The sequence below is a fragment of the Mytilus edulis genome, chromosome 7 (genome assembly GCF_963676685.1).
Source record: "Mytilus edulis chromosome 7, xbMytEdul2.2, whole genome shotgun sequence".
Lineage (NCBI taxonomy): Eukaryota > Metazoa > Mollusca > Bivalvia > Mytilida > Mytilidae > Mytilus > Mytilus edulis.
The window spans coordinates 28,940,102-28,955,510 of NC_092350.1; the positions used below are offsets into that span (position 1 = coordinate 28,940,102).

At 31.3% G+C, this 15,409-nt stretch overlaps 1 protein-coding gene across 1 annotated transcript in view; it reads left to right on the forward strand.

Annotated features, from left to right (window-relative positions):
• The first annotated feature begins 228 nt into the window (after positions 1–228).
• LOC139483066 (uncharacterized) overlaps positions 229–15,409 on the forward strand; it is a 37,657-nt gene continuing 22,476 nt past the window's right edge. Inside the window, exons 1-8 of the mRNA XM_071267094.1 lie at positions 229–386; positions 888–1,061; positions 1,870–2,082; positions 4,432–4,477; positions 6,163–6,326; positions 7,099–7,275; positions 10,323–10,538; positions 10,776–10,818. Of these exons, the coding sequence (XP_071123195.1) occupies positions 908–1,061; positions 1,870–2,082; positions 4,432–4,477; positions 6,163–6,326; positions 7,099–7,275; positions 10,323–10,538; positions 10,776–10,818 (1,013 nt within the window). The 5' untranslated portion in view covers positions 229–386; positions 888–907. The remainder of the gene's footprint in view (positions 387–887; positions 1,062–1,869; positions 2,083–4,431; positions 4,478–6,162; positions 6,327–7,098; positions 7,276–10,322; positions 10,539–10,775; positions 10,819–15,409) is intronic.

Here is a 15,409-nt window from a genome sequence, read left to right on the forward strand (position 1 = left end):
TACGCTGAAGTGCGATGGTCTGAAGCTAGGCTACGTTATGGTTTCACTAAAATGAAACGGTTATGGTAGAGTAGATTCGGTTCGTAACTTCCTCCCCGGCCGGGCTGGGACCTGTACAGTTTATTTCTACATATATATATATCTATAAAGTCAGAGTGAAAAGATAATCATAATTACATCTAATGATTTCTTCCTAACTTCAATTGACATTTTTTATCCCAGATATTCTTTGAACAAAGATTACAACAATGACATTATTGTGAATGTTCAGATCACAATATGTTTCAATATTGGTGAAGAAACGTTCTGCATTCCAGAAAATGGATTTCATATTTTGAATAACCAGATTATTCCGTCTTGTTCAAGAAATTTTACAGACATTACAAGTGAGTACAACTCAATGGTTTAGTGCAAACATACACATAGAGGTTCTTTATGAATGCCAGTGAGACAACTTTCTACCAAAGGCGATAAGGGATTCAACTTCCATTAATGACAAACGGTGAAAGAACCAATAGGCTGATTTATGTCAGAAGATCAGGAAACAAACGAATAACAAACATTAGATTGTAGGATTCTAGCTTAGGACATGCATATAAAGACCAGTACCAAAAGTATATTGGTGTATAATTTAATGATAACTGTTTTGATTTATGACATGATTTTGCAAAAGACTGCTAACATATGTATGCATATGACAATTTTGCTGTGGTTTGGGTGAAAATACTCAGCTACTTTTATTGTTTAGCAAAATATTTTGTTAATCCAAAAATCAATTTCCGTGTGCTCAAATAAAGTTATGCTTTGATATTATTGTGTATTAGTGTTCATCTAATTCATTTAGCGATTTTACATTTTCTTAAAGAAGTCTAAATCTCTTATTATAGAATTTTCTGTATCAAATTGGATGAAGGAGACATCTGTAGGTTTACATGATGGGATGAAAGAAGCTGCCGTACATTATGTACTAGAAAAGCTTGACCTAGAACACTTATTTGAGGGTCCAAAGTGTGATCGTAAGAGGAAACCTTATATTCCAAGTGTTCAAGGATGGCATAATGGTAAAAATATGTAAATCACAGCTCACAAACTGAATGATTGGCTTTAAAGATCATCATCAAATGATGTTGTCAAATAAACCTCTTTATATGAAACATATAATTATCTAAGTCATAACCAGGAGTGCCTGTAGCAAAATTGCAATAGTCATTAAGCATTGGTCATTAAGCTTATTTGTAGTGTTCTAATTTTAGCTATATTACACTTTTTCACCTTGATATAGTCAAAATGGTATGTTAGAAAACATAAGCTCTCATTTATAGGTTGCATTTCTGTAAATATTGACAATGCAATTTCCCAAAGGAACTCCTTTTACGGCTAAAACTGTACCAATTTTACTATGAAGTTTCGAAAAAAATCTTATCCTAGAATTGAAAGTTCATATGCACCACATTTTTTTTCAAAGGTCAAAATATAGGGCTGTGCGGCATATTTTCAACGTTTATATGCCCTGAACTTCTCAGAGTTTAAACCTACACTAATTTTCTAAACTACCCCTACCTCGAATGAAAGGTTACCACATATTTCAATGTAAACAATATGCACGTGTTTATTTACTGGTAACATTCCCAAGGTCTGTCTCTGCGATATGGAACACAGAGAGCATAACTGGGAACCAGTATGTAAACAAAATCAATTTTCTATGAATATTCAATTACCTCCCAAAAGAAGCGTGTTTTGAGAAACAGCTGTATTTACAAAGTGCAACCTAAAGGATAAAGATAAAGGTTAAGAATTATAAATAGCTTGTAAAAATGTAAAAACTCTGTTCTTCATTTAGGTTTCTCAAATATATTATCTTATTTTTAGAATGTAAATTCGGGGTATTCAGGTTACCAGACGTTGAAAATATGATGTCATGTCATTTAACAGAGTTTTGCACAGGGATAAAGTGCTGTGGAGTTATACCAGTTTTCGGATTGACGCTAGAACCATTTCTTATAATTGATCCATGTGAATATGTCATATTTTATGGCATAAATAAAATAAATAGAAGTTTATCTCTATTTGACTACGAATGGGGTAAGTACATTTTTCTTGTTAAATCATATTTTATGATTTAGGTTTTGGAATGCAAGCTATTGCATCACCTAACTATTAGTTATAATGACACATTGTTTGTAAAGTACTTTCGTGAAGAGTCAGCAATAAAGAATTTCCGTTTTCTTTATGTTCAATGTACGAAATCATTACTACCCATATTTGTAGAAGACTTTATTGCTTTATTTCAGTGAGACATCAACCGATAACATAATACATATATAAAAAAAAAATCCTGACAGTTTTTAACTAGAGATTAAGAGAAGATAGTAGGTTCATATCAATATGACACCAACCATAAGAAACAAAAGCCAATATACCTTTAGATGTAAATATTCAAACTTGAATCATGTAATATGAATAATATGTTAAGATCTCATTCCTCCAAACTCAACAATATTTTTTTTTAAAGTGGATTATTGTTTCTTTGATTATATGTTGGTTTCAATGCCTACACACACATATATCATGTTATTTTATCATCAGATTAATTGCTTGATCTTGCTGTTTTTTTAATTCATTGCATTTCACTGTATTTTTGAAAAAGTAAAAAAACAAATATACCATGTATACTGAATATTAAGGAAAATTCATAACTTTAAGTCCTATATCAAATTTCAAAATAAAAAGCAAAAACTCATAAAAAAAAACCGGGGAGAATTGTCATATATCTTGCAATATACATTTTCCTATGTAGAAAAGGGGGGAATAAACTTGGGTTTTTAGTCATCTTAACCTCACATTTGTAAAAATGCATGAACATACCATTTAAATTGTAGCAAGTAATTGTGCATACCAGAATGATTCAAATATAATATAAAATGCCCCTGCATTATTAAGAAGTAACAAGTTTTTAATTGACATGTTACAATTTTTTTGTGTGTCCGTTTGCTCTTTCATCAGTCTATATTTTAAACAAATTAGCAGTCACACTTTACGTTATCGCTTCATACGAACAGTAGCTTAAAAAGCTTGGTGATTTTGTTGAAATATCTACCAAATTGCATTTGACACAAAGGATATAACAAATACAAACAGTATGCCTCACATTTATAATTACTTAAAAATTGAAAAAATAGGATCAGTTAAGAACAAAACTTCAATATATGGATGATGATTTTAGTTTCAAAATTCAGAACTTTCCATTTCCATGTTGTCACATTTTAGCAGCGTTTGCATATGATGTATGGATTTCTCCTAGTTGAAAATAGTAATAGAACAAAAAATACCGATCTCAGAGAAAAATTCAAAACGGAAAGTCCGAAGTCAAAAGGTGAAATAAAATCCTCCAAAACATCATACACTGGATAACAATTGTCGTATTACTGACTTTGTGTAGGGATTACCTTATGACGAATATTACAAAGATGTTTTGTACCAAACATTGTTATTAGTTAGATTTAAATCCCCTTTAGAAAAATTGAAAATGCAATCATATGTTGGCAGACCATAATGGAATATCTCATTCGAAGATCATGACCGATACATCCAAACATAATCATGTCTTCTTTACCTCGAATGTGACCTACTGTATTATACTTATCACTTGGTTTGTACATACATAAGCAACATACCAGGTGAGACATGTAGAGCACTTGGCCGTCCGGTCATAAAACTATCGAAACAGGTTTTTGTACTCATACAAATTTCATGTTTCGAGCATGATTTTTGTGCTTCGAGCACTAAGCCATGTTTTATGACTTCAACCCCTGACAACACTCCTGGTGTTTGGTTGGGTTCATGTTGAACAGTCTTCAGTTTTCTATGATTTTTTGCCAACTGTTGTGTGTCTATTGTTCGGTTATTTTTAGTTATGAGCTTGATTTTTCGTTTGATATCTTTTGCTTCTCTTAAAAAGTGACGGAGTGACATATAAACCCTATTTTGATGTGTCAGACGACACCAACGTTATAGAAATCAGGACTTTGAATGTGTCTTTTTGTGTTTTATGAACCTAATGTTAGTCATATATGTCCCTAAAAGTACCCAAAATAATGACTTTAGATAAAAAGTAATTACTTCCTAGTTCGTAGACAGCGTGACAGTAATAACTTGTAATCCGAATCGATTTGCAAATCCCTCAGACAACTATTTTGAGATAATTTGAATTACAAGAAAATCACAACACGTTCAACTGCTTGTCGACGAATACTTTCATACATTTGTTTTTTTCCCCCGTTCTTTTATATTTTACCAAAAAATATTTATTCGTTAAAGTAACCGTTGGATGTAATGAAAAGTCAGCGAGTTTTCTACTTGACTTAGTAAATTAACAGTACCTTAATACAAAAGGAAAAGACAATCTTTCTAAATTTGAGTGACATTTTCCAGGAAAGAAGATTCAACTATCATTAGCAAATAATGTCATAAAGATAGAGTGAGTATTATAACGTAAAAATTGCACTGATAAACTGATAACAATATTTTTTTTATTTTCATTTAAAATATAAGAGAGAAAATAATTTAAATAACAAATAATGATAAAAAAAAGTCCAGTTCATTGATGCACAATTACCTTTTCAGACAGGATTATACTTCGTCAAAATTATCTCTCCATGACACCAGTCAAATTTTACAATTTTAACAATCTTTTTATTTGGTTGAACTGCTGGAAATTTAGCTCGTAAAACAGATAAATTTATCCAAATAGCACTATTGCGATCCTTACATGTATATGCCATTTGTATTCTAAAAGTCATGTTTATCTACTAGTTATTGAGCATCATTTTATGTTCTTTTCTGCATCTAGTCATTTTAAACCTGTTGTCTGACCAGTTATCCGGTGGAATTTTGGAAAATTCAAAAATATTAAAAACAAAAATCGAAGTAAATATTTTGTGAAAGGGCAGACTAAAAGTTTTTTGGGGTTATAGACTAATAAACATAAAAAACACTCACAAAAACTATTTTTTTTAAGTTATTCATTTCAAAGATATAATTAAAAAGTCCGTCGTCAAGTAATTTTATAAAAAAAAAATGCTATTTGAACACACCTACACTGTTTATATGACTCGTTAGAAAGGTTGACCCCTATATTTTATCTGTTATAACAGAAAATTCAACATGTAGCCTTAACTAATTGAAGCTGGTGTGAGATGATACATAACATTTTTTTGTTTTATACATTTTCAAAACAGAAACATCAACTCAAACACGCCCGAACATGAAAATGTGCACTCTGCTTTTTTTTTTGGATGCAAATATTGTCGATTTTGTTTTTAAACACAAATACTGGGGACAGAGATGCAAATTAATAAATTAGAATGAGCAATCTTTTTTCTTTCTGTAGATGTTATTTCGACGAAATAAAATTGAGAAAGGAAATGTATGCTTATGCTCAAACGAGATCCAAATTGATTTGAACATGCAACAATCTACTGTTTTATTAAAATTTGTCTATAATTTTAAAAACTTTACACATATCTCGAAGCTCAATACTATGATTCAAGTAAAACACTTATATCAGATGCATAATTCATAAATTATTCAATTTATAGAACTTGTCTACTAAAGCCTATAGAAATCAGTGTAAACAATCAAATACACAGATTTTGCTTTTTCAACTTCTCTAACAAAGAATTAGATTTTATTTTGTTTAATTTTAACCAGGTTTCCGCCTGTTTTTCACATGAAATGTATTTTACATGTTTGCTTAATTGTATATATTTACATAAGCTGTTGTACAGCTAATTCAAATCGATACAGGAAGATATATGTACAATTCACGTGACACTAGGTTTGTTTTAACAAAATGTGAATACATCAAATGTATATCAACCATGTTTATTAAAGGTTATACATGTAGTCTTTAAAACAGACTTTTGTTAGATTTTGCATAAAACTTATAACACGCTGTTCAGGTAAAGATGGAAAATTACAAACAGTTTGAAATAGGAAGTACCATATATTTATACTTTGTAACTATAAATCTACATTTCAGAAAATTCATCACAATACCAATTCTATAGAAAATGATTTCATTAAATATTAAATGTAAAATTTCTTCATTTACATGTAAATACTTGTCATGAAAATAAAAACACTTAAATTTTGTGATTTCAGATTTTCAATTAGAAAACCACCAGGACAAAAAATATATATAATTGACCTGTCAATCATGGCATGTTTAATTGATGGTGAAAATTGTGTACCCGATATTAAAATATTGGACTCAACACAATTTCGACAGATTGTTTGTGATCTTGATGTTACGTTTAATTTAAAAAGTAAGCAGATACCTGTAGTTTTGTCTCATTAGAATTCTAACTAATCATTCAACTAACATTAACAGAATTACTTAGCGGTTTGTGCAATACACTGCAATTTTAGTTGAAACTTTGTTTTTAAATAAAACAAATGAAATAATTTCAAATTTGAATATTATTGTATGAAAAATGTCATTACACAAAGGTATGCATTTATTAAAGGGCATGCTTTACAAACTAGACAAAACATAGTGTGTTTTGTCTCAAATCTTGATGCTTGATAAAGAAATAATATTACGCTATTATCTCTCAGTTTGTTTCTGACAGTTTCAACAATGTAAGCCGACGAAATATTGGCTTGCAATCATGTGATAAAAATGTTGTTCAGTTAAGAAACGAACATATTGTCAACATTGAACATTAAAAGATGGAGACACAAGGAAAACATAAAGATATAACATGATACATTTATCAAGCAGACTTAGAAAAATCGTCATAATACCATTGGTTGTTTTTGTCTGTTTTTTCTATCTATTTTAATGTTTATCTGGTAATATGCCTGTTGGTAGTCTTTGGAGGTCCTTCGTATGAAAAGTACATTAAGTTCAGTCTAAACTACGAAAATAATGCTGATACATTTATAGTAGTAATGCATTATTAATTGTTACTTACGATTTTTTTTTTGTAAATTGGATATATGTTTAAATTTCATAGCAACCAAAAATAAAAGTTTTTGTCCCATTAATGCATAAATCGTAGTAAATATGTTAATGTCATATATTTTTTTTTAAAGATTTTTCTCTAAATAATTGGATTCAGCAAATTGGCAGTAATGACGTGTCGGGAAAGTTGAGTACATCTCAAGTACGACTACTTTTACAGCAGCTTGGACTAGACAAACATATCAGCTTTCCTGGATGTAAACGTGCTGATTCGAAATATTTACCAACTGTCAAAGGATGGAAATCAGGTAATATATTATAATTCAATTCAATTTAATATTTTATTTACGTCTCACCTTATTTATAAAATTACACAATACATTTATGAAAGATATATTTTGTATACAATAGTCAATCTGTACAGATTTATCAGAGACGATAAGCCACTCAAACAATACGTATGTACATAATAAACATTAAACATGAATGATAAAGTAATACAACATAATTATTCAATTATTATTTACAATATAAAACTTCTCGGCGTCTTTTCAGAATAGAATTACAGGTTTGGACACATAATTTTATAATATCATATTTCGAAATTAAAAATACCATTTTCTGACAATCTGTAAAACTATTAAAATTTTCATCAATTTTAAGAGACTCAATAAAAAGAACTTATCGAAGATCATTATAAACAGGACAATATAAAATAACATGATATTCATCTTCAACCGTATTAAAACAATTAAAACATCATCTCTCTTCCAGCGGCAAATATTCATACCTTCAAGTTGCCAGTCTAATAGGAGCCACCCCACATCTAAATTTTACAAAGGCGCTTCTTTGACAAAAAGGCATCAACAGTTTACAGTAGTTTTCAACAACATAATTCTGCTTAAAAATATGATATTTTCTCAATTTGTTACGCCCATTTCCGCGTCTTAAAAAGGATGAATTAACAATACTTTCCATGCTTATCTATGATGTAAGGCTACAATATTCTTCAATCACCGAAATTTGTGTAGGCAGACGAGATGTGAAGCTATACGAATTCACAGTAATCTTAGAGAGAATATTTTTTGTTAACCTGACCAGCAATTATAAGTCGAACTGAAATAGTAGTATTGTCAATTTTTTTTAAAGATATTACTATGTGTATCAAAGTTCCTTGATGAATATATTTTTTTTCTACTGCAAACTATCTTGTCTTTTATTATGCCTTTAGAGAACAAATTTATATAATCACAACAAATGTATCTGTATTAACAGATATCATAGTAAAGATGTAAAAAGAAATTCGTCATATGGTAAATACAAGCAGAGCCAAATACAATGAAAGTCCTAACTATGTATTGGCTTCCGAAGCTACACAAAACCCCTTACAAATATAGATTTATTTCGTCTTCAAGCCATTGTTCAACTACTAAATTGTCTATTCTTCTTACCAGCACACTTGGTACAATTAAAAACCTGATAATAAATTGTTCAAATAAGGCCTTCGAAATTAAAATAGTGGAATAAATTACTTTTGGAGTGTCAAGAACTCGTTGGAAGTACTTGATAAATTGCATGCTTATATTGGTGATTTTGAATCTGTTCAAAGTTTTGATTTTTCTACCCTGTATACCACATTGCCTCACATTCTCATTAAGAAAAAATTCAAACACCTAATTAAATGGGCATTCAAAAAATCAGAATGTGAATATATATGTTCAAACTCTTTTAGGTCATTTTTTAGTAGCAATAAACAAAAAAAACTATGTTAATTGGACATGCTTTGATACTATATATGCCCTTGAATGTTTACTAGATAACATTTTTGTTCGCTTTGGGGATTCCGTATATCGTCAGATTATCGGAATTCCAATGGGGACTAACTGTGCACCACTTATTGCGGACCTGTTTTTGTATTGTTATGAGTTAGAATTTATGACAAAAATAAGCAAAGACCCATCGAAACAACATCTGATAAACAAATTTAATAATACTTTTAGATATTTGGATGATATTTTGGCTCTCAATAATGACGACTTCAGTATGTATATTACAGAAATTTATCCTTTTGAACTTACTTTAAATAAAGCTAATACTAACAATGACCACTGCCCTTTTCTCGATCTTGATATTTATATCACTAATGGAAAGCTGAATTCTAAAATTTATGATAAAAGGGATGATTTTTCATTTCCTATCGTTAATTTTCCGTTTTTAGATGGTGACGTTCCCTTGTCACCATCTTACGGTGTTTATATATCTCAACTTGTACGATTCGCTCGTGTATGTAACAATGTTTTAGATTTTAACGAGAGAAATTTATGTATTACTGAAAAATTATTACACCAGGGTGTTTGATATCACAAACTAGTCAAAACATTTACTAAATTTTATCATCGGTATAAAGACATCATTCGTAAATATAGCTCAACATGCAGACTTCTAATACGTTCAGGTATTTCACATCCAATTTTTTATGGAAATATTCTTTATAAAGCACAAAGGTGTCAGTATTCACCTCAGAAACTTACGAAACCTTTGAATAGACTTATTAAGAAGGGATATAATTACGATACTGTTGTTAAGTCATTAAAGATTGCATATTTTGGCGTTAATATTGAGTCACTGATAAGGTCTTTGCATCGGAACTAAACACATTTATTCTAAAAACAGTTGTTGGCATGACACGGGTTATGTTCTTCTCATATATGTTATGATGGTATGATACTAAACCCTTAACGGGAAGGATTGTGCCTGATGATCATATGATGAAATCATAATCTTTCAGTCAGTCTAATTGAAGTCTGGAGCTGGCATGTCAGTTAACTGCTAGTAGTCTGTTGTTATTTATGTATTGTCATTTTGTTTATTTTCCTTGGTTACATCTTCTGACATCAGACTCGGACTTCTCTTGAACTGAATTTTAATGTGCGTATTGTTATGCGTTTACTTTTCTACATTGGTAAGAGGTATAGGGGGAGGGTTGAGATCTCACAAACATGTTTAACCCCGCCGCATTTTTGCGCCTGTCCCAAGTCAGGGGCCTCTGGCCTTTGTTGGTCTTGTATTATTTTAATTTTAGTTTCTTGTGTACAATTTGGAAATTAGTATGGCGTTGATTATCACTGGACTAGTATATATTTGTTTAGGGGCCAGCTGAAGGACGCCTCCGGGTGCGGGAATTTCTCGCTACATTGAATACCTGTTGGCGACCCTCTGCTGTTGTTTTTTATTTGGTCGGGTTGTTGTCTCTTTGACTCATTCCCCATTTCCATTCTCAATTTTATTGTATTTAGTTTTGTAATGAACAATCATTCCTTTATGTTTTTCTTATCTAATTTTTACTTTATTTAAGATTGTACCCATCTTTCAAGTGCAGGCCTTGTTGAATTACCGAAGTATTTATCATGTTCCTTATCAGCATCTTGCACAGCTGTTGACTGTTGTATGGACTTCAATTTACTGAATTTAACGCTTAACTTTCATATGTCTGTGGATACATGTGGATTTATCATTAAAGGAGCTATAGAAAAATTGGACTTTGAACTGCCGTTCTCCAATTATATTTGGGGTAAGAACAATTAAGCATTATTTGAGATTTTTAGCCGATGCATTTATTCAGTTTATTTAGAAATATGCTGATTCTGTTGATAAAAACTATAAACAACTTAACAATTTTTCCCTAGTTTTTTTCTTTTCTTTATACAATTTGAATTCAACATTTGATTGAATATTCATGATTGTTTATTTTGTTTAATTTTAACTTATTATTTAAGTGAATTATCTATATTCCTTCCTATAATTACAGGAGATTTTAGAGAAGTGAGACTTCGGGAGGTAATCAGGATCATGTGAGTGATAATTAATTATGTACAGCTGATCGAAAAAAAACTGCAACGATTTAACTCTGTCCTTCCATATATCTGTCAATCAGTCAGTGTAGCGAGGCTTTCTTCCTGTGAACTTCAAATGAGAGCTTGTGTAAACTGGAAACAGACTTCATGTCAGCGTGTTGCCTGTTGAACGAAAATTCACATATTATTTATAATGTCGAAATATTTGTCGATTTTTTATGTGGGACTTTTTAGTCAGAGCCTCTTCATATTGTTAAGAAAGCTTGTGTGTATTTTACAATATTGGATGCTTTTCTTTTTATCTTTTCCTTATTTAATTCTTGTTTATCAATCAGTAGCTGACAGTATACATACTTGTTTAGGGGCCAGACGTCTCCGGGTGCAGGAGTTTATCGCTGCATTGAAAACCCATTGGCTACAATCGGCTGTTGTCTGCTCTCTGTTCGGGTTATCGGCTCTTTGACACATTTCCAATTTCCATTCTCAATTTAACCTTGATTTCCGTTTCTCTTGATAGTTTTTAAAACCACATTTCAACAGTATCTATATACTTTGATTCAGTCTGCATATCATTTTTATGCCGCATTCGTGGGCATTATGGTTTCTTGTCTGTGCGTTCGTTCGTTCGTCCGTTCGTTCCTACCGCTTCTGGTTAAAGTTTTTGGTCGAGGTGGTTTTTGATAAAGTTGAAGTCCAATCAACTTGAAACTTAGAAAACACTAGAACACATCCGTGGTATCGCGGATCTGTGACTGAATTATAGAATATAACTATGCATAAGCCTTATTTTAGTATTGGTATTGTCATGTCGATTATAAGATGCATAGTTTTCTCTGCTTTCAACATCTTTCTGTTTGAACCCGTCGACCTGGAACTTATCAATTATTGATATTATTAATTTTATATGGAAAACAAAAGGACCTGGAAAGGAGTATTTTTTATCAACAGCATTGTCCTTTATGAGTTATAAATTAAGTTGAATTCTTTGATTCGCTGTTTTACGTCATTCCGGCCAACACATGAACTGTACATGCCTTACCTATACGCCTTATTTTAAGTCCAGATTTTTATTATTCGTATTGTCATCTTAGAAAGTCATAATGATTAAAATACTACAATCGGGAACAATGTGACAAAGATCGAATTAAGTAGAGTAAACCCTGTAATTACGATCCGTTTATATAGCTAAATCCTAAATACAGCGTTTGGTGGTGCGCCTGTAAGATGCGGAACGTACAGATAAGGTAATAGGTAACAGTTGAATATACTATTGGTATCGGTATCGGATTCGACCCGGAACTTCTTAATTATTGGCAATAATAGTTATGTGGAAACAAAAAGGTCTGGAGTGGTGTAATTTTTAATCAACAGCATTGTACTATATTAGTTATATATAAAGTTGAATTTTTTGATTCATCGTTTTTAAGTGATGACGGCTGACAAATTGGACCTCGTAATTTTAGTATTATAGATGTTTCCTATGATATGATCTTTCTAATTTTAATGCCAAACATTCTTATGTTCATGTAAATCCAACAGATACAAATACATGACATACAGACATGCAATTAGAATTTTAATCAATCATTTTGCTAGTGCTTATAATTATTAATAGGTAAATTAACATTGATACATGTTTTATTAAGGCATTATAAAAGAAAATTATATCTTACCTTTTTTACCAATGTGAGTGTGTTCAAATTAAGAGATTCCATTTTTTTTTTGTATGTATGTGTCAAGTAAAATTCGTCGGATTCAGATATATAGGGGTAATAATGTAACTGCAGGTACTCTATACAAAAATATTGTAATAACATTTTTAGATATTTAACTTTGTAAAGTTAGAAAATTATACATATTGAACAGTGTAATGTTTGTATAAAGCAGAATGTTATTTATTTCGACTCTATTTCCATCCTGTATAACTCCGATACAGATGAAACCGGACGTTGACTGTTCGAATCGAACACACAGTGTAACACTGGGTTCAGACAGTAAGGAATTAACACTTTTAAAGAAAATCCAATATCTATTCTTTAGATATTTTGCTCTAATATATTTTTTGCCATAATACTCATTAGTTACTAAAAGGTTTTTCAAATGTGTAACATTTTTATATACAAATATAAAAAACGCACGACGATTTCAACGATAAAACGTGCCTGGTATTCAATATTCAAAACTTAATGTTTCTCGTACCTCAAAGTTTTTAAAACATACATTTTTGAAAATTTCATAGTATAAATTAACAAACTTATAAAGATCGTTTGCATATGTTGTATCTAGGAAAAAAAATACACGTTTTAAAGTGTCTTTATTTTCATGTTGTGTACGCTTCGTTGTCGTTACACCTTTTTATACTGTACACTTCGTTGACACAATATTGCGTTTCTCAAGGAATTTTGCATGTATTGCATTATGCTTTGGTATGATTATAACCAATATGCATGTATGAAAATAATAATTTCCCACCATAACATACAGACAGCAACACATTATATCCGTTATATTGTCGAAACACTCTTGGGGGAAATTTGAAAATGTATACGAAAGTGTAAATTGGTAGGAATATGGCTAAGCATAAAGATACATACGTCCGCTTTCTAATTTGATAGCATTTTTGAAAGTTTTTACCATACGACATTTAATGTACGGTTAGGTGGTGGGTTGGGTGCCCGCTAACATGTTTAATCCCACCATATTCTGTATGTGGCTGTCCAAAGCCAGGAGCGTGTAATTCAGTGGTTAAATATATTTTTTTGTTCACTGTTTTGTGCATAAATTGGGCCGGTAGTTTTCTCGTATGAACTGTTTTACATTTGTCATTTCGGTATGTTTTATAGCTGACTATGCGATATGGCCTTTGTTCATTGTTGAAAGCCGTACGGTGACCTATAGTTGTTCATCATTGTTTCGTTTTGTCTCTTGCGAAGAGTTGTTTCAATACCACATTTTTTTTTATATAGACAGCAATCAAAAACAATCAATGGATTATAGGTTAAGCCTTTTGGCCTGAATCTCAGAGGCGGGTCCTAGGGGTCATAGATTACAATAGAGTTACATTAGGGCTAAAGAATATGTGTACACAATAAACACGTAACTGATAGCCATCAATAGTAATACAGTTACTTTTATGTGAAGATATAAAGATGAAGAGATATTTCTTATTTATAACTGGTTTGCTTTTTCAATTATGTTTTTTGTTTGTTTAATTTTTAAGGTATAAATATTATGCTTAATTTCTTCAAATATTACAGTCTTTCTACTGTGGTGCCAAAATCTAAATGATTGGTCACTCTGGTTATTATAAGCACCTTAAAGTCTATACCCACCCATATGCATTTCATTCAAATTTTTACTTATTTCGGAGATTACCAAAGGGACCATATTTATATTCCCCAGTTACCCTTGTCGTCATGGGTAAATTATGCAGATGAGCAAAGCATCAATCATCAACCTAACCTCAGACATTTGCTGTGTTTCTTTTTTCATGTCTTAATAGTTATCAATAAAAAATGAAACGTTTCGCAGTTGGTACTGAACAATTTCTGGACCCTTTTACTTATCGGGGCCTATTATAATAGCTGACTATGCGATATGGGCTTTGCTCATTGTTGAAGGCCGTACGGTGACCTATAGTTGTTAATGTCTGTGTCATTTTGGTCTTTTGTTGATATTTGTCTCATTGGCAATCATACCACATCTTCTTTTTTATACCTTTTATTTGTTTATGACACGCGTACGCAATGGCTGGTTGTTAGTTGCTTAACGTTCACTTGCAAAAATGTCGTGCATGTTCAGGATAAGCACAAAGTAGCAACACATACTACATGTAGGTTCTGGAAGGAGGCACTCCGGAATTACGTTAGGGAAGTTTGGACTGCCACTGGATAAAATGAGGTATATTGAATAAGGACACAAATGTTGCCTTTCAGCAGGTCATTTATGGACCTCTCATAAAGTTTTTGCAGGGGTTCGTACAGTGTAGTTAGCGTAGTACTCTCTTTACACAAGACATTGGATCTTATATTCCCATTCGGACTGGACGTGACTGCGTACTTTTACATCCCACACAACTAAACGGGTGGCCAACTTCGGTCAGGTTTTATTGCCGGTCGGAAAAAAAACCCAAAGTGACCATATCTAATAGTATATTTCCCAGTCGGCATCCTTTACCATATTCTTTCATGAATAAATTTTTTTTGGCTATAATATAGAAAGTTATGCTGTACCGGTTAATCACTCAACATTGGTACAATATATGCACACTTATGAGAACTCCTAATACAGTACATCCTCTCGATACTGTTTATATTTGGCATTGCACAAGTCCATGCGTTTTATTACGTCTTTACCTAAAAGCGTTGGATATATACTGATAAATCTTTAGATACATGATTTACTTCTTAGTTGTAATTCGCTTTGAAATAACTAGCAGTTACTAAAATTACTCCTTTTTCTTCTTCTTTAATACATAATTCATAAGTTATAAAAATATTACCGTTAGTTTTATCGTTTTAATTTTTTTTATATCGGGGCATTTTTAGCCGACTTTATGTATAGGTTTTCCTCATTGTTAAATGTTGTA